The 27,555-nt window shown below is 45.6% G+C and overlaps 2 protein-coding genes across 2 annotated transcripts in view; both read left to right on the forward strand.

Moving 5' to 3' along the window:
- The first annotated feature begins 14 nt into the window (after nt 1–14).
- LOC116957278 (uncharacterized) overlaps nt 15–27,555 on the forward strand; it is a 609,203-nt gene continuing 581,662 nt past the window's right edge. The window contains exon 1 of the mRNA XM_076055591.1: nt 15–285. The gene's annotated coding sequence lies outside the window, so the exon portion shown is untranslated. The remainder of the gene's footprint in view (nt 286–27,555) is intronic.
- Nucleotides 9,600–19,315, forward strand: LOC142906866 (uncharacterized). Its single transcript, XM_076055570.1, has 4 exons — nt 9,600–9,665; nt 10,452–10,493; nt 10,617–10,807; nt 17,430–19,315. The coding sequence occupies exons 3-4, from the start codon at nt 10,653–10,655 to the stop codon at nt 18,763–18,765; spliced, it is 1,491 nt and encodes a 496-aa protein (XP_075911685.1). The 5' UTR covers nt 9,600–9,665; nt 10,452–10,493; nt 10,617–10,652; the 3' UTR covers nt 18,766–19,315.

Genomic DNA, 27,555 nt, shown 5'->3' on the forward strand with positions numbered 1-27,555 from the left:
ACCAGGTAGCTTCCACACAGCATTGCGCAGCTGATGAAACAATAATGCCGCCCGACTGATTCGGACCACCCACACACTGTACACACATACGCAGTTTTGACGTATTGTGTACACACAGTGTATACACACAATAATGTTAACGTTGTTGAGCTCACGCACCCAAGGGTTCAATGTTCAAGAGAGGGAGCAATGGAATAGAAATATAAATAAACTTATACTCTAACCCCGCTCTGACGTCACGAGATACCAGGAAGCTTCCGCTCCGCGCGCTCACTGAGATCCGAGGTGAGGAGTTCACATCATGGTTGTGGTTGTGGTAGTTATTGTTTACCCAGGTAGAGCCTCGCTCTTTCTCGTAGGGATATAAATTGAGTAGCAGCAAGGATGGAATCGATGTCCAGGTTGGAACATTACAACGTGGGGCCTAGCCATATGGGCCCTTGCCTCCTGCCCTCGCCTGATTGCATTTGCTTTCATTCTCTGCTTAAGTTGAATTTGTCTTCACCTGGCTCACTACTTTTAAACTTTATTTCTTTTAAATATACAGTTTTTCTTATTTTACCAGGCATAGCCCACTTGAGCTATACCGCTATTTTTCAGGAGCGACTTGCCCACAACAACGTGGCTTATCAACGTGTGGAAATGTATATCGGTCAAATACTCTAACACGTGGTGATGTTGACTCTAAATGTGGAGTGAACAACCGGAGGATCCAGAGGAAAATCCACATGACCACGGGGAGAAAGATGCGCAAACTCCAAATATACATCCATAATACAGGTTTGTTTGGGTTAGATCGCGTAAATATAAAAAGTTGTCCTTTTACCCGCCACCACCCGACAGCCAATTAGTATGGTTTGTCACGTAAAAAGAACGTGGCCAATTCGTCACTAGTACAGCACACCGGTTGTGTGTTGGAGAGCCAAGCCACAACATTTTACAATCTGCGTACGACGCCAGTAATTACAACCAGCTTTGTCAGGCGACAGCCAAATGTGGCTTGGCTTTGTGCGAATATAAATCAGGTCGCTGGGTTTATAGCGCAGCATGCAAACCGTTGCACTACCGCTACCCACTCATGCACAAACATTTTCATTGGAAGTATAGCATTCAGTACTAGCTGAGTTACCTGGCTTTGCACAGGTCTCAGTAATCAAACATTAAGAGTAATGTCTTGCAATGCTGGCTTTATTATAATTATTGAATCCTGCCAATGAAGTGTTTAAATATGTGTATATTGTCACGGTTTATTGGTTGTTATACAATCGCAGGGCTTGTTTCATAATGAGGACGGCGTTTAAATGCGTTGCCCTTGGAGAGCTTCAGGATAGACAATGTTGAATGTTTTGCCATCTGGTGGGTTTAATCGAACGAAGCTTCAATTTTGGCATGCATGTCGACAGCAGTTTGGCAAAGTAGTAAATTGTAGACATCACCTTGCCAGAAAATCAGTAGACATTGAAGAGCATCATTGGATCGGTGTTTCATTTCTGTGTAGGGTATTATTCCTCAGTTGCAAGACGATGCCTAGAGTGACGTTCAGCAGTCAGAATGACAGCGACTTCACATGTGAGTGCATTTAAGCGGCACTCGTGTTGACCATGTGGAGTTTAGTCGGCATAAATGACAACATTGCATAGTGTCTTAAAAAATTACTCACCGACACGTGCTAACAAGTCACCTGCTTACACTTTATTCACCTATTGCACCAGTTGTAGGCACTCCTGTAACTATATGCATGGTTATTTATATTTATCTTCTCCCCACTCTTATCTATTTGCACCTCACTTATCCTACACTCGTCAGCTCTGCTCTCTGTGCCTCCGCACACAGCGTCTTCGCACAGCCACTCTGCACACAGCGTCTTTGCACTTAGCGTCTCCGTAGAGTGTCTTCGCACACAGCGACTCCGCACTCGGCAGCTTCGCACACAGCAACTCTACATCTCCCCTGCTGCCCTCACCTTCGCTCCCACAGACCCACTCACCCGTCTGTCCCGGGCAGGGTGATCAGCCAGCCTCCCACCCGGCGACGGCATGAGGGTTGAGGTCCCGTTGACGGCTGGAGCGACAGCGGCGAGATGCTTTCACTCTTCGTCCCCGGCAACAACAACCCCTCTTCGCTCACACACACACTCCCGCTTATATCTCCCAGCTGATCCCTGAGGCCTCACGTGCTTCCACTTGAGCTCCTGTCAGGCCGGTGCCAGTTGTCACAATCCCTTATCATCGCTCCCCATCTCCCGTTTCCCCGGTAACACCTCCAGTCTCAACGTGCACACCCGGTTGACCCCGTTTGCACCTTCTTCTCCCCTTAATTAGTGGCAGTCTGTCAGTGCAAACATCATGCTGCAACACCTGTTGCCCTCAGTTGCACCCGGTTAACTGTGCGCACCGCGTATTCTCTACAGCATCCCCCCCCCCCCCGAATAAAAACGCAGTCAAATCTTATGCAAGCATGCGCGTATGTGTGTGACCGACCCCTAACAATCGTTAGCAGTGACCGTGGAAGGCAACAATAGCAATGTGAAGGCGTGTATATCTACTTTGTGTGGACTGTGTATGACTCATGTGTGTGCACTGTGTGTATGTCTATTGTGTGTACACTGTATGACTACTGTGAATACACTGACTACTGTGTGTACACTGTGTCTACCGTGTGTGCACTGTCTATGTCTACTGTGTGTACGCTGTCTGTATGTCTACTGTGTGTACACTGTGTATGTTGACTATGCGTACGCTGTTTGTATGTCTACTGTGTGTGCACTGTGTGTATGTCTATTGTGTACGTTGTGTCTACCGTGTGTACTCTGTATGTCTACCGTGTGTACGCTGTGTGTGTCTACTGTGTGTGCACTGTGTGTGTCTACTGTGTGTGTCTACTGTGTGTGCACTGTGTGTGTCTACTGTGTGTGCACTGTGTGTGTCTACAGTGTGTGCACTGTATGACGACTGTGTGCACTGTGTGTGTCTACCGTATGTACACTTTGTGTGTCTACCGTGTGTACGCTGTGTGTATGTCCACTGTGTGTACGCTGTATGTCCACTGTGTGTACACTGTGTATGTCTACCGTGTGTACATTGTGTGTATGTCTACCGTGTGTACATTGTGTGTATGTCTACCGTGTGTACATTGTGTGTATGTCTACCGTGTGTACATTGTGTGTATGTCTACCGTGTGTACATTGTGTGTATGTCTACCGTGTGTACATTGTGTGTATGTCTACCGTGTGTACATTGTGTGTATGTCTACCGTGTGTACATTGTGTGTATGTCTACCGTGTGTGCGCTGTGTGTATGACTATTGTGTGTACACGGTATGTATATCTACTGTGTGTATGTGTAGTGTGTGTGTACACTGTGTATCAATAATGCGCTGGCTAACAGCACTTGCACGGACATAAATATTTCTGTCAGTGTACTTTGTGTTTAAGTGAACTCCGTTTGTCGATGGTTAGCCAAAAGCCGGTGCGAAGATGACCAGAGAATTGTGGTGGTTTGTGCTCCTTGACGAGATCAGCAAGGTATTGTGGTTAATTTGTGGCAAGCACTTCTGTGTAATGAGTGCGTCCTTAAAATGTACACGTTTAGCAACTGGAAGCCAATGCAACTCAGCGAATACTCCACGGACGTGGTCAGATCCTGCAGTACCCGACACGACATTTGCCTACGAAATTTGTTCACACCGCAGCTTGTAATGTTATATTTTTTTACCAGACGGTCCGTAGAGTAGTGAGTTTCAATAATCGAGCCGTGTTGAGTGAGTTTGTATTGTGTGTGTCCTGTATTTGTAATGCGATGGCCACCCCTTTGTGCACCATGTCCACCTTCAAAGGTACACTCAGCAGTCTCTGCTTCCCACTTCTCGCCATCGCTCTCTCACACAGTTATATTTTTCCGAAGAAGAGCCACTCACTGTTTGGTCTTATCCTGAGACTAGAGGACCGTACCCCCTCGTGGTGACTAAAGCCAGATCCAACCCATTAGACCCCCAGATATGACACAGATCTAGACGTGATCAGTCCAACTCCCAATATAGGAATGGCAGCCTCTCATCCAATATGACTGCTCAGAATTCCACGTGGCCAGCAACAATGGCTCTAATTTTTGGAAATCAAAAGACATCAAAACATGTCTCCTTGGAGCTGACGGTGCATGCTGGCTTGCCCCAGTGGCAAGATGTTAACTCGCTTGCCTGATATGCAGGATGTCGTGGGTTCGATTCTGACCTCCGTGGTCCCTGAGATTTTTTTCTGGATCATCGGTGTTTTCCCTCCACATTTAAAACATGCATTCATAGTATTTGGCTGCTTGAAATTTCCAAGTGATAAGCCACTTGATTGAGCTGTAATTGTTGGCCAGGTCTAGTTCTGGAAAAGCGCTACATAGCTCAGTGGGCCTTACCTGGTAAAACAACATAGTAGATAGAAGCTTACTTTGAAATATTTGGATTGACTTTTTTAATGAGGTTTCATGTGGAAATTATGGACGAGATTTATCAGCTTGCTGAGGAGGTGTTTCACCGTGTCCAACAATCTATGTCGTAGAGTGAGGAGGCTTAGGACAGCCGGGAGCCGTCCGACACTGCAAGGATGTGGAGTGGTCATGGTATGTTGTGGTGATGGAAGCTGCTACAGCAGCTCGCAATCGCCAATAACTTTTTAGTTTAATCAAAGTAACTTGCAATGCCAAAATTATTAGTAACATTAAGGGAAAGAACGGTGATTAATTATGTAGGCCGACAAAACAGGTTTGCAGATTTACAGAGTATTTGTGGGGTCTTCCATTTGGGAAAACCCTGTAGCCCAAGCAGCATCATGGGGCAAGATGAGGCTGCGCAGTCACGAATATTAGAATTCGTCACTCTTTACTTTCTGTTTTAAGTGTCACCTGTTGAGGTGTGAAGAGCCTTCCAGAGCTTGCGAGCAGTTATAGCGCCGTGCATAAATTACTTACAAATTAAACTGCTCAAGGAGGGTGGCAGTTTTTGCGCAGGCTGCAGTACAAAATATTATTGCAACTGGGTGGATTAAATGATGGGCTTTCTGGGATAGGAAGAATACCTTTAAAGACCACTGATTACCAGATGATAATTATTCATAATTGGCTTGCCAGACCTGCTGGAACGAGGCTTGCAGATCCTCATTGTGGCCAAGGCATTGGGTTCTTTATTTTTTCAAGGACCCTTCCCCTCTGCTCACTTGAATTCTTATTGTCATGGTGGTGGATAGGGCTGGCCACACCTTCGTGACCAGGAGTCTGGGCCATTTCCTGTTCAACTTGGGGTGTGATGGGTATGCTCATCATCATTCAATGGCACTATAAGAAGAATTCGCATTTTTGTATTCAAGGGACCGTTCCCTGCTGGTCCACTATGATATGTATGCTCATGATCTGGTAATGGCTACTCACTGGAGTGTGCTTCTAAGAGGTGGGACCTTTTATATATTCGACTAAAACAGAGCATCTGACTTGGTATTTCATGTCATTCAACACTCCACCACCTCAACTTTTCATGAGTAATCGAGCAGTTCTGCAGGTAGTGGAGAAGCTCCCATTCTTGGCTACTGTGCTCATTACCAGCTCTGACTTGGCCGCCAAAGACTCACTTCAAATTAGTTGTGGAATGTTATCGTTGAGTTGACTGCATCACACCATTTGGAAGATGCCTGGACTGTTGGTCCATACCAAGCTCTGAGTCGTCTTGGCCAGAGTTATTCAGCCGTGGTTTGTGAATGCGAAACATTGACTGCTTTACACGAGCGTTTGGTTTCACTTAGAAAATTAAGAGTGGCTTGCCTACAAATCACCATTGGTTGTACCAGACTGGTTTCTTTCAGGTGCTTACATATCACTAAGAGATCAAGACAGAGAACCATCAGCCTCTCTGACAAGTTTTGACTGAGTTCACTGGGTCATGAAACTTGCATGCCAAGATACCGCATGCTCAAGCAGAATATATTCATCTAGATAAGCAGGGGCTAAATGAGTGCAGCATTATCAAGATAATATCTGGGCTAATGCCATACAGGAGACTTTGTAGCAGAGTCTACATGCCGATGACTGGTAGCAAAAGTGTCAAGATTGGCCTCTGGTGGTGCCTAATGAAAGATATTCACCCTGCCGCAAACATCAGGTGGAGGAGCGATGTTCACATGAATTTGTCGAGCAACTGAGCTAAAGTGCAGTGAGGTGACAGTGGGGAGCACAAGTGGTGCATCAGTCTGTCAACCCATAACAACCAGGTCTGACAAATGACTGGCTGACAAGTGTTAAACACTTACATGGCCTCAATTTGCACCTAGCCTGACACAAGCGTTGTGATGTCACCACCAATTCTAGATTTGAAGCTTTCGTGACTGCAAGGATCCATACTCTTTGGTTCTATTCGGTAAAGTCACGTAGGTAAAAAAATAAAACAAAAATCACGTTTCGGCCACAACACAAGCGGCCTTCATCAGGTGAAGGGACCAGCTTGTCTCGAAGACTGCGCTGGAGTGAAACAGAGCCAAGCTCAGACTACGACCTTAAGGTCAGACTACGACCTTTTACTGACCCGTGTGAAATGTTTACATAAAAGTAGGTCTGTATGGGGAGCAGTGATGCAGTTAGTGGACTACATCATGAACCGAACAATGAGATAGAAAATTGACGTGATAGCTAAAATTGTGGGCCTTCGCTAGGTTAATTAATCCTCAACGAATTGGTGAAGCGCGGAAGCATCAGAAGTGAGCAGATGAAGGTGCCAGTGTGAGAATGTAAAGGTTTTTTTTTATTCCAACACAGAGGTTTAATCTAAACCATAGGGCTGTTTGTCTCCCTGGAACTTTTTTTTATCATCATTGAAACAGCATAGTTGCATGGCACATAACCAACTGAAGTTACATCTGTTCCTCCGAGCATTCAAGCAATTCTAAGCCTGTATTTTGCAAAATGTGTGCACAGTACAAATCGTTTAATTTCCAATACCCTTTGCTATGTTAGCTGAATTTGGTTTAAAGGAATATTCCTTTTGTAGCCAGACAGCTGAAATTATGTGTGTGGAGTTCTGGGTTGACATACATCTTGAAGATACCAAGGCTTCCAGGCATATTTCTTGCCACTTGCCCTCACATGGTGTGCCTGAACAGTCAGTGTAGTGAATTAGGGAAGCCTTTTCAATATATCATGAATTTATGAATACATATAGATGTAGAGGCCGACCGAAACTGAATTTCTGGTTTCGGACGAAACCGAAACCAGACCGAAAGTTAAAAATTAACTTTCGGCCAAAACTTAAAGTTTAACTTCACTTTCGGCCGAAAACGAAGCCAAAACCGAAAGTTTAACTCCACTTTCGACCGAGACCGAAACAGAAAGGTATATAACCGAAGTTACCGAACACAAGATTCATGAAATATGTCATGATGCAATGCTACTTTAATTAAAAATAAATCTAGAACTAATCATTCAGAGCCTGCAGTAAGAGTTGCTAAATATCAAATCTTTAGGTGTTACTTACTTAGTAATTATTTCCAAACAAACGAATGTTGTAGTTAAGAAACAACAGTTTTTCCGCCTTCAGCCAGACAGGCTGCCGTCTGTTGACCGGTCATATATACATTAGCAGACTATGGTTGTGGCTGTAACCTCGCTTCCAAGCTGCTGCTGACGTGTGTGTGTTTGCAGCCTATCGCATAGGATTGCCTAGCACCAACTGACCAGCCGATAGCAGAGTGATAGACGTAGCACTAGCGTTATATTCTAAAAATAGATCTTCGGTTGACGAATGACGACCGAAAGTCAATATCAATTTCGCCCGAAACCGAAACCAGACTCAAAGTAAAAAAATGACTTTCGGCCGAAACCGAAAGTATGCCGAAAGAGGCCATTTGCCAACTTTCGGCGCCGAAACCGAATTTCGGTCGGCATCTATATAGATGTGTAAGTCATGTGTGACTGTGTATAAATGCATGCCTGTGTGCCGCTATGCTGACTTAGATGGTGTGGATATTGAAATTATCTATGCAGTTGAATCTTCCTCTGCCACATTTCACCGCAGAATTGGTCTGATGGAGGAAAGACACTCAGCACAGCTCAGTACAAAAAAACACCAGTTGCCACCACTGTGTCCTTATTGCACGGATCACACGGGACACTTGAAGCAGCACCAGAGAAGATACACAGGAGAGAAACCCTTCAAGTGCACTCTGTATGGGAAAGCGTTTGCAAGTCCTCAAATTTGAGGTGAAGCTTTTGTGACTGCAGGAATTACTCGACGGTTCTTTCGGTAAAGTTACGTAGAAAGGAAATAAATGAAATAGAAAACAAACTTAAATCCTCCACGTAGAGGTGGTTTAAACTTTATTTGAAGCTTTCGTGACTGCAGGAATTAATAGTCTTGGTTCTTTCAGTAAAGTCACGTAGATCGAAAATAAAAAATGATGAAGACCGCTTGCGTTGCGATCGAAACGTCGTGGGTTTTTTGCTTTCATTATATTCAAAGTATTTTTAATTTTGTTAAATTTTATTATCTTTTATTTTATTTTCGATCTACGTGACTTTACCGAAAGAACCAAGAATATGAACTCCGTTGTGTCATTTCTGGATGTTTGAAATTACCCAAATTTTGACCGTGACACCAACATGCAATGACCTATGCGTTTTGAATGACACAATAGTACGTTTAACATCCGCTGTTAAGCAGACGGTGCATATGTTTGTTAATGTTACTCGAGTAGCCAGGGGTGCCTGTCGGATTTGTACTTTGAATCTCTGCAATAAATAGAGAATGCGCTACCACTTGGCTTCCCTCAATCTGAGTGTTGGCATGCCAGCCTGAATGTTTCTAACTCACGCAGATGTTCCATTTAGAGGGGTCCACGTCTCGCATTCCTATAAAGTGGAGGGCATGACTGTGGCTGAGAAGACCCGAAGCTCCGTGCGGAGCGACAGACCAGGTAGCTTCCACACAGCAATGCGCAGCTGATGAAAATATAATGCCGCCCGACTGATTCGGATCGCCCACATACAGTGTAGACATACGCAGTGTGGACATGTATTGTGTACACACAATGTACAGAGCGTACACACACCATGTACATACACACAGAGCGTACACAGACGCAGTGTACACAGTCTGTACATACGCAGACACTTTAACAAGAACAACGACCGCCATTCGCCACGACGTGCCGGTGACGTCACAACTGCGATTGTGCCAGGCTATGTGCATGTTTAGGCCACGTGAAGTGTCGAATGCCCGCAGGCAGGTCACAGGGCAGACTCAGGTGCCATGGGTCGACTGATATGACTGGCCGATGCACCACCTGTGCCTCCGACTCTGCCAACAGTGGACACACACATAGTGTACACACACACACAGTGTATATACACTGTGTGTGTGTGTACACACGTTCACGTTGTTGTCGTTGAGCTCACGCACCCAAGGAGTCAATGTTCAAGAGAAGGAGGAATGGAATAGGAATCTAAATCGACAAACTCTAACCCGCTCTATGACGTCACCACTCTGCATTAACACGTCAGCACTCTGCATTATCTCGTCGGCGTGAGACGCGAGGGGAAGGCGTAACCCTCAAGTGACGTCATGTCACTTTCCTGCTGCCGCGTGACGTCACAGGATACCAGGAAGCTTCCGCTCCGCGCGCGCTCTCGCTGAGGTCCGAGGTGAGAAGTTCAAATCGTTATTATTGTTGTTGTTCACCCAGGTAGAGCCTCGCTCCTTCTCTCTCGTAGGGACATCAATTGAGTAGCAGCGAGTATGGAATCGATGTCCAGGTTGGAACATTACAACGCGGGGCCTAGCCTTGCGGGGCCTAGCCACGTGGGGCCTTGCCTCCTGCCCTCGCCTTGTTGCATTTGCTTTAATTCTCTGCTTAAGTTTCAATTTGTCTTCACCTGGCTCGCTACTTTGAAACGTTTTTTTATTTCAAATATTTCTACAGTTTTTATTTTATTTTACCATGCCAAGCTCACTTGAGCTTATCAACGTGTGGGAATGTATATCGGTCAAATACTCTAAACGCGTTGTGAAGTTGACTCTAAATGTGGAGGGAAAAACCGGAGGATCCGGAGGAAAAATACTTCAAGTGAGTGAGTGTACACTGTGTGTTTATTACTCTGTGTGTTAGAGTACTCTATGTGTGAGTACTCTGTGGGTATACTCTCTGTGTGTGAGTGTGTACGCTGTGTGTTAGAGTACTCTGTGTGAGTACCGTGTGTGTGGTGTGCTGTGGTGGCGAGACGTTAACTCCCTCACATGGTATGAAGGATGTTGTGGATTCGATTCCAACCCTGACGCATTTATAATTGGACTTTACATTTTTTATTTTCTCTCTCTCCCCGTAGTGGCATTTATTTTCCTTCCACATTTAGAAACATGCAATTTGAGAATTTGTCTGCAATACATTTCCATATTATAAGCCACTAAGTTGAGCTATCATTTGTGTCCAGGCAGATTCTGAAAAGCTATGCAGCTCAAGTGGGCCTCACCTGGTAAATAAGTGTACTGTGTTTGAGGATTTTCCAATTAAATTTCTTATTTAGCAGTTAAAGATTATTTTCCGGAGGGTCCTGCATTGGACTGTTTGACCACCACCAAATATATTTTGAGTTTAGGTTTGGGAGAAAAACGGAAAACTCAGTGGAACACGAATGCCAACGGTGACGGCCGACGCCAGGATAGCGGCCACAGGCTCGAAGCGAGGGCAACCCGGCTCTTGTCCCAAGAAAGGAATCCGCTCCCCGCTGCCCTCCACGGTGGCGTATCGCTGGCGGGGCTGCACGTTGAACTCCAACTTTTCCAGGAGGTCGGTACCTGCATTACACTCGTGACACAATACGCTCGACACAAATAACTCCTGGTTACACACCTGGTGTCCGAGGCGACCCATAAGGGTGACCCTCCCCAGCAGTCCCATCCCAGTTCCACTTGCAGTGTGCAGCGCACGATTCTGGGCCTGTAGGCGGCCCACGTCAAGCCCGACCACGCTGCAGTGCGTTGCACTCACGAGTGATTTTACCGCCCCTATGTCCAGCAGAATGTGGGTACGCCGCCTGTTCACCTGCCCTTCCACGAGCGACGTGGCCCCCATTATTCCTGCCACTAGCTCCCGGAGCCAGTCACCCGTAGTCGCCGCATTCTGGGGTGGTGTTGTCGGCATCTGCGTGGGGGTCACTCGCTCACCATTATCATGACAGTTGATTTGTGTTGGGACCACGTCGATTGCACCCCCCGGCGGTCCCCTCTTTAGGGAGGCCTAGATGTTTAACCCCGGTGCTTCTCTCGCGCGGGTAATCTGGGGACAGTCTCTCACGAGATGCCACCATTGGTCGCATAGATAGCACGCATGGGGAAGGGCGGTGGCTCCATAAGAGGCCCTTTGCCCACTCCCCCTTCCCCTCCCAGTGCGCATTTCTTCAAGTTTTGCCTCTTATTGAGACACTCGCCCGGTTAGCCCCCCGACCATGGAGCGTAGCCGTCCCACTTGGGACTGGACTATCTCCGCTGTGGACTGCAGCTTGGTCACATTCCCGTGTACTTGGGTCACCTCCCCGCGTACTTTGGTTACCTCCTCGCGTACTTGGGTCACATGGCCTGCGATATCTCCTTTGCCAGTCTGTATCCCTTCCACCCACCCTGGGGTTGTCTCACGGGGTCCCGGAGGCTCCCTCGTCCCCCCCTTCACCGTCTTGGCGAGCTTCTCCTCTTCCCCTGGAAGAAGACTTGCGATGGTGCGCTCCCGTCCCAGCCGTCGGAACTGCGCACGCTCGCGAGCAAATCTCTCACACACACAAACACACACACGCGCGCGCTCGACAAGGGTATTATGTGGGGGATCCCGGCAGTTCGCATCTGGCTGCCACCACGCCGTGCTATTCAAGAAACTGCTGAACTTTCTCGGCGGCGAGGTCATCGATGATTTCGTCAGCATATCCCGGGCGTGCGCTCTGCGTTCAGCAAGCGCACGTCCTCGGCGTAGCTGCAGAGGTCCTAGCGGGGCTGGTGGCGGCGCGTATTTAATGCTGTCTTTGCCTCCTCCCGCTCGCACTCACCAAAGCGTTGGCCGCGGCGGTGCATTAACTCTCCCCAATGCGCTTGTTGCGCTTGCGAGTAGTGCTTCCACAAAGTCGGCTGCCCGCCCATCCAAATTAATGTTAAGCTGCTGCAGCTCTTGCGCGTCTGTCCAGCCATTAATGTTTCTTGCAGACGTGAGGTTCCGGGCAAACGATTTCCATGATGGTATTCCTTGCCCGGTGAACACGTACCTTACTGTCGCTTGGGGTGGGGCGCCTCTCTCCCTTGGAGGCGTGGGGAGTCGTCCCACTTCTGACACTATTCTGTGGGGACCGACATCCACCCCACTGCCCTCGCTGGGCAGGTGGGACGCAAAATTTCGCCCCTTCCGCTCCCTCCACCGCGTCGATTGGCTCCCGCCGGGCCCCCGCCGACCGGGTGATCGGCCCCCCTACGCGAGCGCCCTCTCTGAGGGACATGGCTAAACTGCTGGCTCACCGCCGTATGGGGTTAACCCACACTTGGCCGTGTACACGACCACTCGCGTCAATGCGGCGCACAGCTGTGCGACTGCCACCATACCTGTGAGCGATTCCTCTTAACACGCGCGCACACACTGCGGCTCCCGTGTTCACTCTTGCGCACACCACCACTCGCGCTAACGCGGCGCACAGCTGCACGACCGCACCCACACCTGCGAGCAATTATATCCTAACACGCGCACACACTACAGCTTACGCTAACGCGGCGGCGCTAACGTGCGCGCGCACCTGTGGACGATTATGTCCTAACACACGCTGCGGCTCCGTGTTCACTCCTCTCGCAATGTGTCGCTCCACACGCAGTCGCTCCACACACAAATCACCGACACCACACCGATGCTCTGTGCTAACTTTTATTCGTGGCGCAAATACCCACCACCTGGGGGAATATTTCGCGAGAAGACCCCTAACTCTGCCTACGTACCCAGGCACTCAAACGTCCTACCATGTACCTCGAAGCTCTACTCACTGCCATCCATTGTCCCTCGAGTGCCGTGGTGGCGGTGCCGGCCACCCATTGTCTCTCGCTGCGGGGTATCTGGAAGGGTGCCCAACTGGCGAACACACAGCCGACAAGTGTGCATTCATTATAAGAGCCGAGATGGGAGGCGGCAGTGGCGCTGCGATTCTCCTGACCTCATGCTCTTCTTGCTTAATATTCCACCCTCAGTTCCCCCCCTCCCCCCCCCCCCCCCAATGTCGTGAATAACTAAAGCGGTTGGCCAGGTGAACCTTTTCTTTCTGTGCCCATACAATGTTAGGTCAATTTAGGGGCACCGCAATGTGACTTGTCCTGCGAGGGTTGGCAAATCTCCTGGCACCAGGAAACCTAGGGACTTTCCCTCTAGGGGCCCTTCGGATTAAAACCCGATGTGCCAGGCAATCCAACGCCAGGACACTACGTGTGTGCGCTGTGTGTGTATACTCAGTGTAGGGGCCAGGGGGGAGTCGAGGCCCTTAGGCAGTTTCTCTGCGGCCATGGCACCACACACCACCTGTGCCCCCTACTGTGCCCACACAGTGTACAGACACAATAATGTTCACGTTGTAGAGCTCATGCACCCAAGGGGTCTCTGCTCAAGAGAGGGAGCAATGGAAAAGGAATCTAAATTAACTTAAACTCAAACCCCGCTCTCTCTCTCGCTCTCTGACGTCACAACTCCGCATTACCTCATCGGTGTGAGACACCTGAGGGAGGTGTACCCCGCTAGAAATGTCACGTTACCAAGGTATTCGCCCAACCCCCACTCCACCGTGCTTTTGAGCGTGAGGTCACGTCTGGTTGATCACTGCTGATTTCTGTTCCAGTAAAAATCCTTTTTTTGGCAAAGCTACGTCCAGTCATTGGCGGTTCATTAACATAATGTATTCATAAATACCGTCGCGAGTTCATTGCGACGGGTTCAGCATCCACTGCCAGGGGCGGAGCCAGGGGGGTGACAGGGTAGACAAATTGTCACCCCCGAAAAAAAATAAAAAATCGAAAATCTGAAACTTTCTGCGTGTAAGTGGACTACACTCGGTTTGGCGGACTCCGTGCAACTGCATTGTCAGAGTGTGTCGCCAACCGCAATCGTTTCGTCTGAACTCTAGTTCAACAGCCTGACTCTCTAATCATTCTTGAAATAAAAATTTGTTGAATGTCACTCCGGGCTGAAAATCCTGGCTCCGCCCCTGTCCATGCCCATCACCCAACATATGGGCCTGCTCATTAACATAATTTATTCATAATATGTTTTTTCCCCTTTTTTCTGGCAACAAAACTGAAACTTTTTGCAAGTGTAGTGCGAGCGTATGCTGGCGGTCTCTGAACGGTGGGGTGGGCTTGGCCGCCTCAGCCTCTAAGCCAATCGGATAACAGGAACTATCGGGGTTAAAGTTCAAGGGTGGAGCCCGAGGGTGCTAGTGGGGTACTATCTAGAGTTCGTGAAGGGGTGTGGCGAGAGGCGGGGTCTGGGTGACGCGGGAAGGGGTTATAAGGGAAAGCCGGAAGGGACTCAGGGTCAGTGAATAAGGTCTGGAAGCGGGTCCACGTCTCGGGTCTCCGCGAGCCATCGGCCACATGGCGGTGCATAGACAGGCTCCTAGCGCGCCGTCTGCCAGCGGCGCACACGCGCGGGACACTAGCTCACGCGGCGCCACGTGGGACGAAGGAACAGGGTGGAAGAACGCGGAGCTGTCGAGCACGAGAACAAATAAATAAAGAAGACAGTCAATTGTCGTCGAGCTGATTTATTACACAAGGAATCGTGTTTACATTAACCACAATACTTGCAGTCAGAATGCAAACAAAAAACAACACGGATCATTTATGCATTGTCCTTGAAACTGATTGGTCCACACCAGTTTCAAGGACAATGCCTCCTGCCCTCGCCTGATTGAATTTGGTTGAATTCTCTGCTTAAGTTTAATTTGTCTTCACCTGGCTCACTACTTTGAATCTTTTTTTTCTTTTAAAAATTTCTACAGTTTTTTTTTATTTTACCAGGCCAAGCACACATGATTCCTTGTGAAAGGTTTCAGTTTTGTGTTTTAACATCTTCTACGTGACTTTACCGAAAGAACCAAGAATATGAATATTTTAACACCTGTTTTGTTGCCAGAAAAAAGGGAAAACCTATTCTCATATTTTGGTACTGGCAAAAGGTCCCATGATGAAATATTGCAGTATATTAGAGGTGAGCCGTGTGTATGCAGAGAGGACAGTAAGGAGCCGGAAGTGAATTAGTTTTGTGGCAAAATTGCAGGCCTGATAATATGTAAGGATAATGTGGTAAATGAGAAAAAATATAGCAGCGGCGGGGTGTTGGAGTGTGCAGGTGTTACAGGTGTTGAAGGTGAACAGGTGTGTAGGTTTAATAGTGTTGGTGCAATTTGGTTCTCAAAAAAACACGAAGTTTTCTTTATTTATATAAATTTATACTCGTCTTGGAATGTTTTGTATACGGTTTCTGCACGTTTATTTCAGTGATTTAGTTTATTTGGAATACAGTACAGTAATTATTTCGATTGTGAGGTATATTTTAGTTGCCGTTTACCTAACCCCATTGTTTAGGTAAGGGTTAAGTATTGAATATCGCCATTTTAGCTTTCGCACAGCACTTTCCAAGAATGTAACCTGCGCTATTCAAGTGGCTGTTGTACTTTTTTGTCAATCAGCTATAGCACAGGAGTACGGATTTTCAGCAGAACCTAGATCTCTGCTTTCTTGGTGTAATTACGGCCTATAGTGCCATAAAGAGGCTTGGGTTTTTGGATTGTTTTTTGTTCGTTTTTGATGTCTCTGCCTCTGCTCACATTCGTTGAGGATTTTTATGATTTTAGGCAGGCCCATCTAAAGCTGCGTGACCAGGAGTCTGATCCCTTTCCTGTTCAGTTTGGCTTATGGCCGAAATTCCCTCTGGCCCCATGCATTACATTACGTAGCATTTTCAAATAATGATGTGTTTTGAGAAGCTCACAATGGCCCTATAATAAATTGTATTCCATACAGTAACAATGATATGCAAATCGATGCCTGGCTATAGTCAAGGGATCGTCCCCTGCTGTTCAACCATGTTACGCATGTTGATGATCTTGTCATGACTACTCAATGATATTGAGTTGGAGAATCTTATTCTGTACCTGGAGAATTCCATGATGAAATGGGGCCTTGCATATGTTCTACAAAAAGATCACCTCCCTGGAAAAATCTTGACTTAAAGCTTTCGTGACTGCAGGAATTCATATTCTTTGGGTCTTTCGGTAAAGTGACGTGACTTTACCGAAAGACCCAATAATCAGGTAGTTCTACACGTGTTGGAGGAGTTCCCATACCTGGTTAATATGTTCACGACCAGCTCTGGTTTGGCATCCAAAGTCTCACTTCAAATTAGTCGAGCAGCATTCTTTCATTAGGCTCTGTAACACTGTGGAAGCTGCCTGGACTTTTTCTCCATACAAAGCTGTGAGTGTCCATCGCCAAGGTCTAGTCCATTGCCAAGGTCTCGTCAAAAAACAGGCTATTGTCTACATTATAGACTGCCAGTACACTCACCGTGGTTAAGAACCAGGCTACAGTCTACATTATAGACTGCCAGTACGCTCACCGAGGTTAAGAACCAGGCAACAGTCTACATTAGTCGTTTTTATTTTATTTGTTATTTTTATTTGTATTATTATTTCCTATCTACGTGACTTTACTGAAATAACCAAAGAATATGAATTCCTGCAGTCACGGAAGTTTTAAGTCAAAATTTAACCACCTTTTTACAATGCAAGTGTATGAACGTGTGAAGTTTGTATTTGCTGTCAAGTATATTGACTCGATTGAACGTGGAGGTTAAATCATAATAATAGTTTATTTTAGTTTTGCTCTGAAAAATTTGTATAAGAATGGAAACAGTCAGGAAATTAACATTGCACATATGCAGCTGAAGTTAGATTTGTTCATCCTAGCATTCAAGTTAATATGAGCCTGGCTTCACACCTCTAAGTTCAAATGAACATTAATTTATACATTTCTGCATAATACAAATAGTATTCTTTTCAACAGCCTTTGCTATGTTAGCTAATTTTTCTTAAATAAATATTCCTGTCGTAGCTAGACAACCGAAATTGTGTTCTTGGAGTTTTGTTAAACATTCATTTTGAAGACACTAGGGTGTCCAGGCATATTCATGGCCATTTGCCCTCTCGTTGTGTGCCTTAACAGCCCATGTGATGAATTGGGGAATCTCTTTCACTATATCATGAAAATATGAAAATGTATAGACGTGTAAGTCATGTGTGACTGTGTATATATGCATTCCTCTGTGCCTCAATACTCAGGTAGATTTTGTGGATATGTTTTTCTGTCTGCAGCTGACTCTTCTTCTGACGCTTCCTCTGCAGAATTGATCTGATGGAGCAAAGGCACTCGGCGCAGCTCGGTACAAGAAGGAAACAATGTGACCAGTATGCAAAAAGCACGGATCGTACTGGAAATTTGACACAGCACCAGAGAACACACACAGGAGAGAACCCCTTCAAGTTCAGTGTGTGTGAGAAAGCATTTTCAGATTCATCTACTCTTAGACAACACCAGAGAACACACACAGGAGAGAGACCTTTCAAGTGCACTGTGTGTGAGAAGGCATTTGCACAGTCATCAGTTCTTCAGACCCACCAGAGAACACACACAGGATATAAACCCTTCAGTTGCAGTGTGTGTGGGAAGGCATTTTCAGATGCATCTACTCTTAAAAATCACCAGAGAACACACACAGGAGAGAAACCTTTTAAGTGCACTCTGTGTGGGAAGGCGTTTGCACAGTCATCAAATCTTCAGACCCACCAGAGAACACACACAGGAGAGAAACCTTTCAAGTGCACTGTGTGCAAGAAGGCATTTGCACAGTCACCACATCTTCAAAGACACCAGAGAACACACACGGGAGAGAAACCCTTCAAGTGCAGTTTGTGTGGTAAGGCATTTTCAGGTTCATCTACTCTTAAAAATCACCAGAGAACACACACAGGAGAGAAACCCTTCAAGTGCAGTGTGTGTGGGAAGGCATTTTCAGGTTCATCTACTCTTAAACAACACCAGAGAACACACACAGGAGAGAAACCCTTCAAGTGCACTCGGTGCGGGAAGGCGTTTGCACAGTCATCAATTCTTCAGACCCATCAGAGAACACACACAGGAGAGAAACCCTTCAAGTGCAGTGTGTGTGGGAAGGCATTTTCAGGTTCATCTACTTTTAAACAACACCAGAGAACACACACAGGAGAGAAACCCTTCAAGCGCACCGAGTGCGGGAAGGTGTTTGCACAGTCATCAAATCTTAATACACACCAGAGAACACACAAGCATCAGAAAATCCACAAGAAGTGTAATCTGAAATCAGCTTGTGAAAGTCAGAGTGCTGCAATGACCCCATTGTTCATGAAACAAGAACCAGAAGAAAATTCCAGCTTGGACACTTTGAAAGATATCAAGGTGAAATATGAAGAGGTGAAGGTGAAATGTGAAGAAGTAACGGTGAAGAGCGTAGATGTGAAGGTTAAATTTGAAGATGATTCAACTCCAAAATTGGACCTTCACATAGATGGAGGCAGCGTGAAGCAGGAGGAGAATTCTGACTGTGATGCAGAGCGAGGCAACTCCCAGCAGTTTGTGGATGTGGAGGTGTGGGTGGACTTCTTAGACAATACAAAGTCAAATAGAGACCCTGTAGATGTGTAATCTTGAGACAATTAAGCTCCAACGGATGCACCTTTGTCACAGGCCTTTCTAATGAAAATAATGTGACGTTGAACACTCAATTTCTAGGTTCAAACTGCAGTGTAAGAGTGGCCAGTATTTGTGGACCTGTGAGTTGGGTCGATTTCTAACCAGGAGCGACTCAAGTGTTTTGTATCATATATCATCTTGAACACTCGAAGGGTGCCCATAATGGGCATCTGCCCCTGTGTGCCGCAAGGTGATCGTTCACTGGCCTGCCTGTGGATATGAGTTTGTAAGTCGGGGGCGATGACTGATAAGCCAGTCGGATTTGAACCTTGAACCTCTGCAACAAATATAGAATGTACTACTACTTGGCTTCCCTCTATAAGAGGTCATAGTCTGAGCTTTGCTCTGTTTCACTCCAGCGCAGTCTTCGAGACAGGCTGGTCCCTTCACCTGATGAAGGCTGCTTGTGTTGTGGCCGAAACGTGATTTTTTTTTTTTACCTACGTGACTTTACCGAATAGAACCAAAGAGTATGGATCCTTGCAGTCACGAAAGCTTCAAATCTAGAAAAGATCAACTTTTAAATACGTTGCAACGTTATGCAGTACATTTCAGTATACAGGTAGTCCCCGACTTACGATGGAGATGCGTTACGACGACCCCATCGTAAGTTGAATATATCGTAAGTCGAAAATGGCCTAGCCTACCCAGGAGTCTTAAAGAATGGTAATAATTTAGCAAAACAGCAATTTACAGTTGTATATATAGGTGTTATGAAAATTGATGAAAATAATGAAAATTAAATGAAATTTGAGATTTGCATAATTTATCCGAAATTATGTTAATCAGTGTAATTATGCGCATAAATTATGCTGAATCGAGAGATAATTGTATTAATTTATGCGAGTGGGCGTGGTTATGATAATGCAGGTCGTTATGGATTATCAGGTCGAGCCTCGGTGACGAGGATTGTGTTATGAATTGGAATGACGCAATTAATCGTATGCAGTGACGCAGGCGTTGTGATCGTGAATGAGAGAGAGTCGATTCGACTCTGCTCTTTAATTCCGTATTATCGATAAGGATACGATTACTCTCGATTGAACATTACGAATTATGCGTGTTATGGATTATGTGTGGTGATAGTGTGCTTATGATAGGTCCCCAGGATTCAGATCTCATACGCAGAACAATATTATGCAGAATTTCAGGAAGAATCACACACAAACCTTCTGCTTTAATCAATTTTATTTCTAGCTAACTTTAATTTTTGGATAATATAAAAACACAATCTCGGGATTTTGGAATTTCAACACAGCGTTAACATGATACCATCACGATTGCGTTGTTTCACCTCGATAGCGGCACCTGTGGTTAATTCCCGACGCGTAACGCAATCGATCGGTTGTTGAGAGAGAGATTAAAAACATGCGAACTATTCTATCAAACCTTAACTTTATAATATGCAAACTCGTATGCTTGAATTGTTACACAACACGGCACTTGGTCTTTGATTCGTATCCAATCCTTAATACATCCTGATATGCGAAGTTATTATGCTTGAAATCGTCAGCACAGTACCACGTTGATGTTCGTTCATTGATTCATAACGATTATGAATTTAAAGCGTTCGACTGAAATACTTCGAATTGCCTTATCAACACCACTCGATGGCCACAATGCTTGGTTACTTGAATTGTCACACAACACAGCATTCGGTCATTGATCATGCGCGGCCCTTAATGCAATTATTGTCACGTTGTTCACAATAGGATGACTGATTATTATGCAACGCTACTCGTTGACAGGGCACTACAACCAGTATTATTCTTGGAGGCACAACTATGCGTTTCAATTCGTTATTTCATTCGTGGATACCAGCAAGATTATGCAGAAAGACAAATATTAACGAACGACTCAAGTATTTCTAATCAACTTCTCAACGCGACTCAATGGGTGGCGATGTTTCCTTTTGATATCCTTATCTCGGGCCAATCTTTTAATTAATTGTGGCCAGACCCCTGACAGGGAACCGGTTGAACACGCTCTCTATCCCCGCGAGCGGCGCTCCGTGGTGAGGTGTCAAGAATTAATCCTTGTTAATGGGTCAGTTGGTAATTTATGCGGTTAGAAGTACAGCCCCAGCACAATATTACAGAGAAAAATTATGAACACTCTTAAAAACGATGGATTATTCACTCGGTCGTTGCGATGTTTCCACAATCACGGATGGTTCAATGGCTTGAGGTTTTTTAGGCTTTGTTAATGACCCGTGTGTGTGTGTGTTGAATGGTATGAGTGGTGAAAGAGTAGGCCAATGTTCGGAATCGATTCTTTGCGTCAAGCAGACGTCTGGTTTGTCGTGTAGTGGGGGGCAGTGTATCATACGTATCAGTTGATTCTTCTTTCAGTAGTTGGTTCGGGCTCGACGGACGTTGGTGAACGAGTAGATGCGTTGTTGTAGCTGACATGACCGTCGGGTAGACGTCGTTAGAAGCACGCCCGCAGCGGTGAGGTTGTACGCGGACTCGGTAGGTAATGCGCGCAGTACGTCTGCGAGCAGCTGGCACGCTGGTGCTCCGTCGTCGGCGGTTGTAGATTGCAGGCTCACGATTCGCTCGTGGTGGCGCTGGCCGCTAACAGCGGCAGCGGGTCGCCAATCGGCGACACTCGCCAATTCGGCGAGTTGTAGAGACGTCTCCGGCGTCGGTGATGGCTGTTCTTCTGCTGAGATGAGTTGAGCGGGTCTTCTGCTGAGATGAGTAGAGATGAGTCTTCTTCTGTTGAGCTGAGTTGAGATGAGTCTTCTTCTGTTGAGCTGCCCCCGAGGGCTGATGAGTTGGCCCCGAGGGCTGATGAGCTGAGTTGGTGCTGAAACGGCTCCTTTTTATGCCAAAAATCTCTCTCCTTCTCGGCTCCCCCTCACGAGGTGGAGCTATCTTTGATCTGATCGTATGTCGGTGGGGGGGGTTCGTGTGTCGGTGGTGGGGGGGTTCGTGTGTCAGTGTGTATGTTTGTGTGTGTGTCATTTATGACATGGTCCTGTTCGGGTCTTTCCTCAAGCCATAAACATCAAGACAACAGACACCTCGATTCATCTTGGTGGCGTCTGGTTGTCTAATCCCTCCACCCAGAGAGAGGGGCGGGTTCCCCCCCCCCCCCTTTTCCGTACGCGTTCCGACGCACAAAGAAATGGTTAAGATTTTTTTTTAAGTTTAACATTTCTCATCACAGTTGGTATCTTATCATACACAGTTATGATCCTGCTTGTCATTCATAGTATTTGATTTATTTCCAAGTGAAGATGCTCTTCCGAGCGTATGCATTTTATCACGTGCTGCAGGGAAAGACAAAGGTGGCCGGGATCTTCCCATCTCTCTATACTTTGCAAATATCATTTCGACTCCACATTCTACCAGCCTAATCCACCCCGTTACCTTGGCTCTTACTTAGTTTATTAATTTTCGTCACTTTGTGCGTTTATAAATGTGTGACAGTTTAACTTAAAGCTCGCTCGCTCTTTTGCTGCCCGTGTGCAGGGTGGGGTGGGGGCTAATACTAAGTTCCGTGTGTGGCAGATGGTCCCCGCGATAACGATCTGGTTGCCCTGGCGTGAAATTCCTCTCTCGCGCTCTTCGGGAGAGACAAAGGTGGTCGGGAGAGACAAAGGTGGTCGGGAGCACCTCTTTATACTTTCGACTTATATTTCTCAAATACCATTTGGTCCCATGTTCGCCAAGACTCGTGTTTGTAACTACGTCCTCCCGACACCTCTCGGTTTTACCGAGGTTCGAATTGTTATGATGGAATTATTAAAAAGAAAAATAATTATCATCCTGAGTTTAAGAGGTCCATTTCTTGATTGTTGGAATCCATATCCCTTGGTTCTGTAAGGTTCTATAATGGAATGTCGTGTAAGGTTAACACGTTGTTATTAATATTATTTTGCAATTTTCTTTAAAACTTTCTTTGCCTGGTTGCCGTGTGTGGGGTGGGTGTGTCTCCTCATCAAACCCGGCTGGCTTTTCCAGATGGCCCCTTGTGATAAGGTGTAATTCCTGCTTCTCCGCGCTGTGAGAGAGACAAAGGTGGTCGGGGTTGCTTGGAATATTGTTTAAACTCTTTCGCAAGTTTGCTCGTTGTCTCATTCCTTCTCGATAACCTTTGATGTGACTCGGTATTCTTGCTCCAAGCTTTGTTTTAACAGTAAAAGTATTAAAGGTGAAAATCATTTGATAGTGAATTAATCATTGGATAATAATTCACTGATGTGTCTGGTGGCCTGTTCTTAATTGGAGTGAGCGTTAGGCTCGCTACTTTTATCTTATTCTTGTTGTTGCCTTTTAATTTTTTTTGTTGTTTTACTGGAAAATAAGGAAAAGAATATGTATACGATTTACCCTGTTGGCGTCTGGTGTCTGCTCTCTTGGTGTTCTGACCTCGGAGGGACCTTTCCTAAGGGGCCCATCAAACTCTTGTTCATCTGGAGATTTTCGCAGATAGCTGCTAACATCCTCGCCTCGAGAGTTTTATTATTTCTTTATTTATTAATGGCCTGTTTATGACCGACACCTGGTTTTGCGTGTGCCTGGCTTACGGGGTTTATTAATTATAAAAAAAATTCGTTTGTAAAAAAAAATATGATATATATAACGGCAAATATTATTGTTAATATCAATTTTGGAAAAGGCTCATATACAACACAGTACCGTACTGTATAAACTATATACTGTATTTATGCATTACAATACTGTATTGCACAGTAAAATTTAAAGTAAAAAACAAGGTAAATTCTTAGCCTACCTATATGAACTGCAATTTCATGTAAAGTTTTTTTCAGGAAACTATCCTATCTGCTATAAAAACGTTTAACATGCATTGAGAACCTCCTTCCCTCAGCCAGGGCATTGAAAATGGGTCATGGATGGGTGTTCCAGCATGACAATGACCCAAAACACACGGCCAAGGCAACAAAGGAGTGGCTCAAGAAGAAGCACATTAAGGTCCTAGAGTGGCCTAGCCAGTCTCCAGACCTTAATCCCATAGAAAATCTGTGGAGGGTGCTGAAGGTTTGAGTTGCCAAATGTCAGCCTCGAAACCTTAATGACTTGGAGAAGATCTGCAAAGAGAAGTGGAACAAAATCCCTCCTGAGATGTATGCAAACCTGGTGGCCAACTACAAGAAACGTCTGACCTCTGTGATTTCCAACAAGGGTTTTGCCACCAAGTACTAAGTCATGTTTTGCAGAGAGCTCAAATACTTATTTCCTTCATTAAAATGCAAATCAATTTATAACATTTTGACATGCGTTTTTTCTGGATTTTGTTGTTATTCTGTCTCTCACTGTTCAAATAAACCTACCATTAAAATTATAGACTGATCATTTCTTTGTCAGTGGGCAAACGTACAAAATCAGCAGGGGATCAAATACTTTTCCCTCACTGTATCGTATCGTGGTAATCGTAAAATGAAATCGCTAAAGCTATGTATCATACATGCATTTAACATATCGTAACGTATATTCTACTGTACTCACCAAGATTCTGTCCATCGTCTACATACTTGAACGATGTTAGGTTGTTGATGGCTACATTAACTTAGTTGTCGGAAGAGGATGATGGCGATGATGAAGTACAGTATCGTACCTCGTATGCTGCTGAATTTGCCTGCTGCGCGAAATTAAAAATATTTTACAATTTTTTCATATCGCCATTGTAAGATCGAAATATCGTAAGTCGGACCATCGTAAGTCGTGGGACTACCTGTAGTAATAAAATGTTGTTTATGTGCCTTTTGATTATTTTGAATCAATAGAAGAATACTTGTCTGATTATGAACGTACATGCAACATTTTGTGTATTAATGTTAAACATGGAATATGTGATGTCAGGACAAAGTATCTGTTTTGGTGGTAACCTGTACATATAACTCAAATGAGAGCTGTTTTGTGATACGGGTTAAAGGGTATTTTTGTGAATCAGGACGCATCTGACTCTGGGGCAACTCATTGTCTTTGAAATCGGGAGCATAGTCGGATTATTCATCAGTTATAAGGCATGCCACTTAAAAGTTATGTATAGGAGATACATTCTCCACAAGAACACTAATTATAATTTTGTATTACTTATGTACATTTTGTCGAACAGAGACTTGAAATGGACCTTGCTGATGAACATCAGTTGAAGCAAGCCCGACTGTTGAGACATTGTACTCCTGTAGTGAGTTCTTGGAGACACTCGTAGAGGCCACGTGTTTATTATATGCTAGCGGTAAGTACCCGGCGTTGCCCGGGCGAAAAAGGCAGACGCACACTTGGACTTACACACAGACATTGACCCACACGTAGAAACACATCGACTTAGATGCACCCACACACATATGGTTAAACCCAGGATGGATCGTTAGCAGGCCAGCCTAAATGTTTCTAACCGGCGAAGATTGTTCCATTAGGGGGGTGCACGTTTTGCAAGCGTAGAGAAGGGAGGGAATTACCATGGCCGAGAAGACCTGGAGCTTCATGCGGAGCAAGATGAAAAGAATGGCGCTCGACTGATTTGGAGTGAGACCTCTGCTGTTAAACCGGAGCCGGTCATGAGCATACTGGCCAGGTATGGGAATCTCTCCAATGTCTGCACAACTGCCGCATCACCAATTGTGAGTAGTGGGGGTGGATTGTCCGATGGTACAAAATACCCAAGCAGGTGCTTAGTTTTGGTGGGGCTGATGGTAAGGCCCCACCTCTTAGTGGAAAGCTCCAGGTTCAGCAGCAGTGCCTCCAACTCCTCCTCTCAGTGAGCAGCAATCACCAGAGCATCGGCATACATAACATGATTGAGCAATAAGGAGCCATCCCTTGACCGCACCCGGGCATCGATCAGCCTCCCATTGTATCTGTACCATATGGTAATTCCTCCGGTACAGCCATTGAAGGCTTCAAGAACTACGTGGTCAAAAGATATGTTAAATGTGGGAGCCAGAGGACATCCCTGTCACACCCCAAATTGTAGAGGGAATGGCTCTGATGGCCGCTCACCATCATGAAGTTCCTTAAGGATCGTGAGCAAAGGGTGAGGGACTCTGAAAGCATGAAGAACAACCCAGAGGCCAGGCCTACTGATGGTATCATAGGCGTTGACCAGGTCAATAAAGCACACACATTCACTCACACGCACACATGGACCTACAGACACGCAAAGAAATGGACTTACACTGACTCACATGGAGCCACGCACACAAAGCGACTAACATACGCCCATGGACTGACACACAGACATCGACTCACACACAAACACATGGACTTACACACATGGACTCACGCATAGACACACTTTAGATACACATGGGGTTACACACATATCGACGTACACACATACAGCGACTCGCACACAGACATACATGGACTCACACACACATTGACGTAAACACACGTACTTACACATCGACTAAGACACACACACATGGACTTACACACACATACATAGATTAACACACATTGCCCTACACACACATACACATATGGACTGTGACACAGACATCTACTTTAGATACACATGGATTAACACACATGGACTCGCATCGAGTGATAACCACACATGTATGGACTTACACACATATGTGGACTAACACACATACATGGACTGATACACATCGACGTACACACACATCGACTGACAGACACACAAACGCACATTGACTTACCTGCTGAGATGGAACCATGTACACATATCGACTAACACACAGCGACTGATACGCACACAAATGGACTGAGATGCACACTTGGACTCACACACGAACACTTCGACGTACACACACATCGGGCGTTGTTCGTTCGAAAAAGACAGAGAAACATGGACCTTAAACACACGCATGGACCTACACGCACACACATATGGACTCAAGCACACACACATCGACTCACGCACACACATGGACGTGCACAGCAATCCCCGATGATGGCACAGTTTTCAGTATCGCAGTACTACGTATGAGTAAATAGCGTGACGTGAGCAATCAAAACAATTGAAATGCATTGAAAAAATAAGCAGAAATAAGTGTAAATTAAAGAGCAGTACGCACAGGTAAGTTGAGAAGCAGGCTACAGTCTAGATGATAGACTGCCAGTACGCCGACTCAATGACATTAGCATTGCTACAGTCGACATAAAAAACTGGCAATACGGGCAGCAGCTGCAAAAGCAGAATACAGTCGACATGAAAGGCTGGCAGTACACTGAGTGAGGTAAAGAAGCAGGCAACAGATTATAGACTGGCATACACTCATAATGGTCAAAAGGAAAATTAGCAGTGTAGATAATAGAGTGGCAGTGCACTGACGTTAATTAATCAGCAGGCAGCAGGCCACATCAAAGACTGGCAGTAGAGCATCACAGCGTCATAAAATCAACACAGCAAAAAAAAGGGAATATTTATCAACCTAATAATGAAAAATTAGTTTTGTGCGCACAAACATTGTAATATCTGCCAACGTATTTGTTTAATAATAGTAAACAATACAACAATAATGCTATCAAAGCGCTGTAATAATATTAATATATAGGAACTTTATAGCAGTAACTGCACGCATCGTGTTGGGGGGAGGGGGGGGCAAAGAGGATATGACACTGTGAATAAATAGCCACAGCGTTATGTGTATTTATTGCATGTTAAGCACGTAAAACTCGCATCACTTGGCAGGGTCCGCCCCGCCCCCCCCACGCAATTGGCGTGAGTTGGTACGGTCGATGTCGCGCAATAAATACATAAATATAACAAAATCCCACAAAATCGCTAATTTAATTAATT

Source organism: Petromyzon marinus, chromosome 71, assembly GCF_048934315.1.
Source record: "Petromyzon marinus isolate PM22_M1 ecotype Great Lakes invasive population chromosome 71, UKy_Petmar_22M1.pri1.0, whole genome shotgun sequence".
NCBI lineage: Eukaryota > Metazoa > Chordata > Hyperoartia > Petromyzontiformes > Petromyzontidae > Petromyzon > Petromyzon marinus.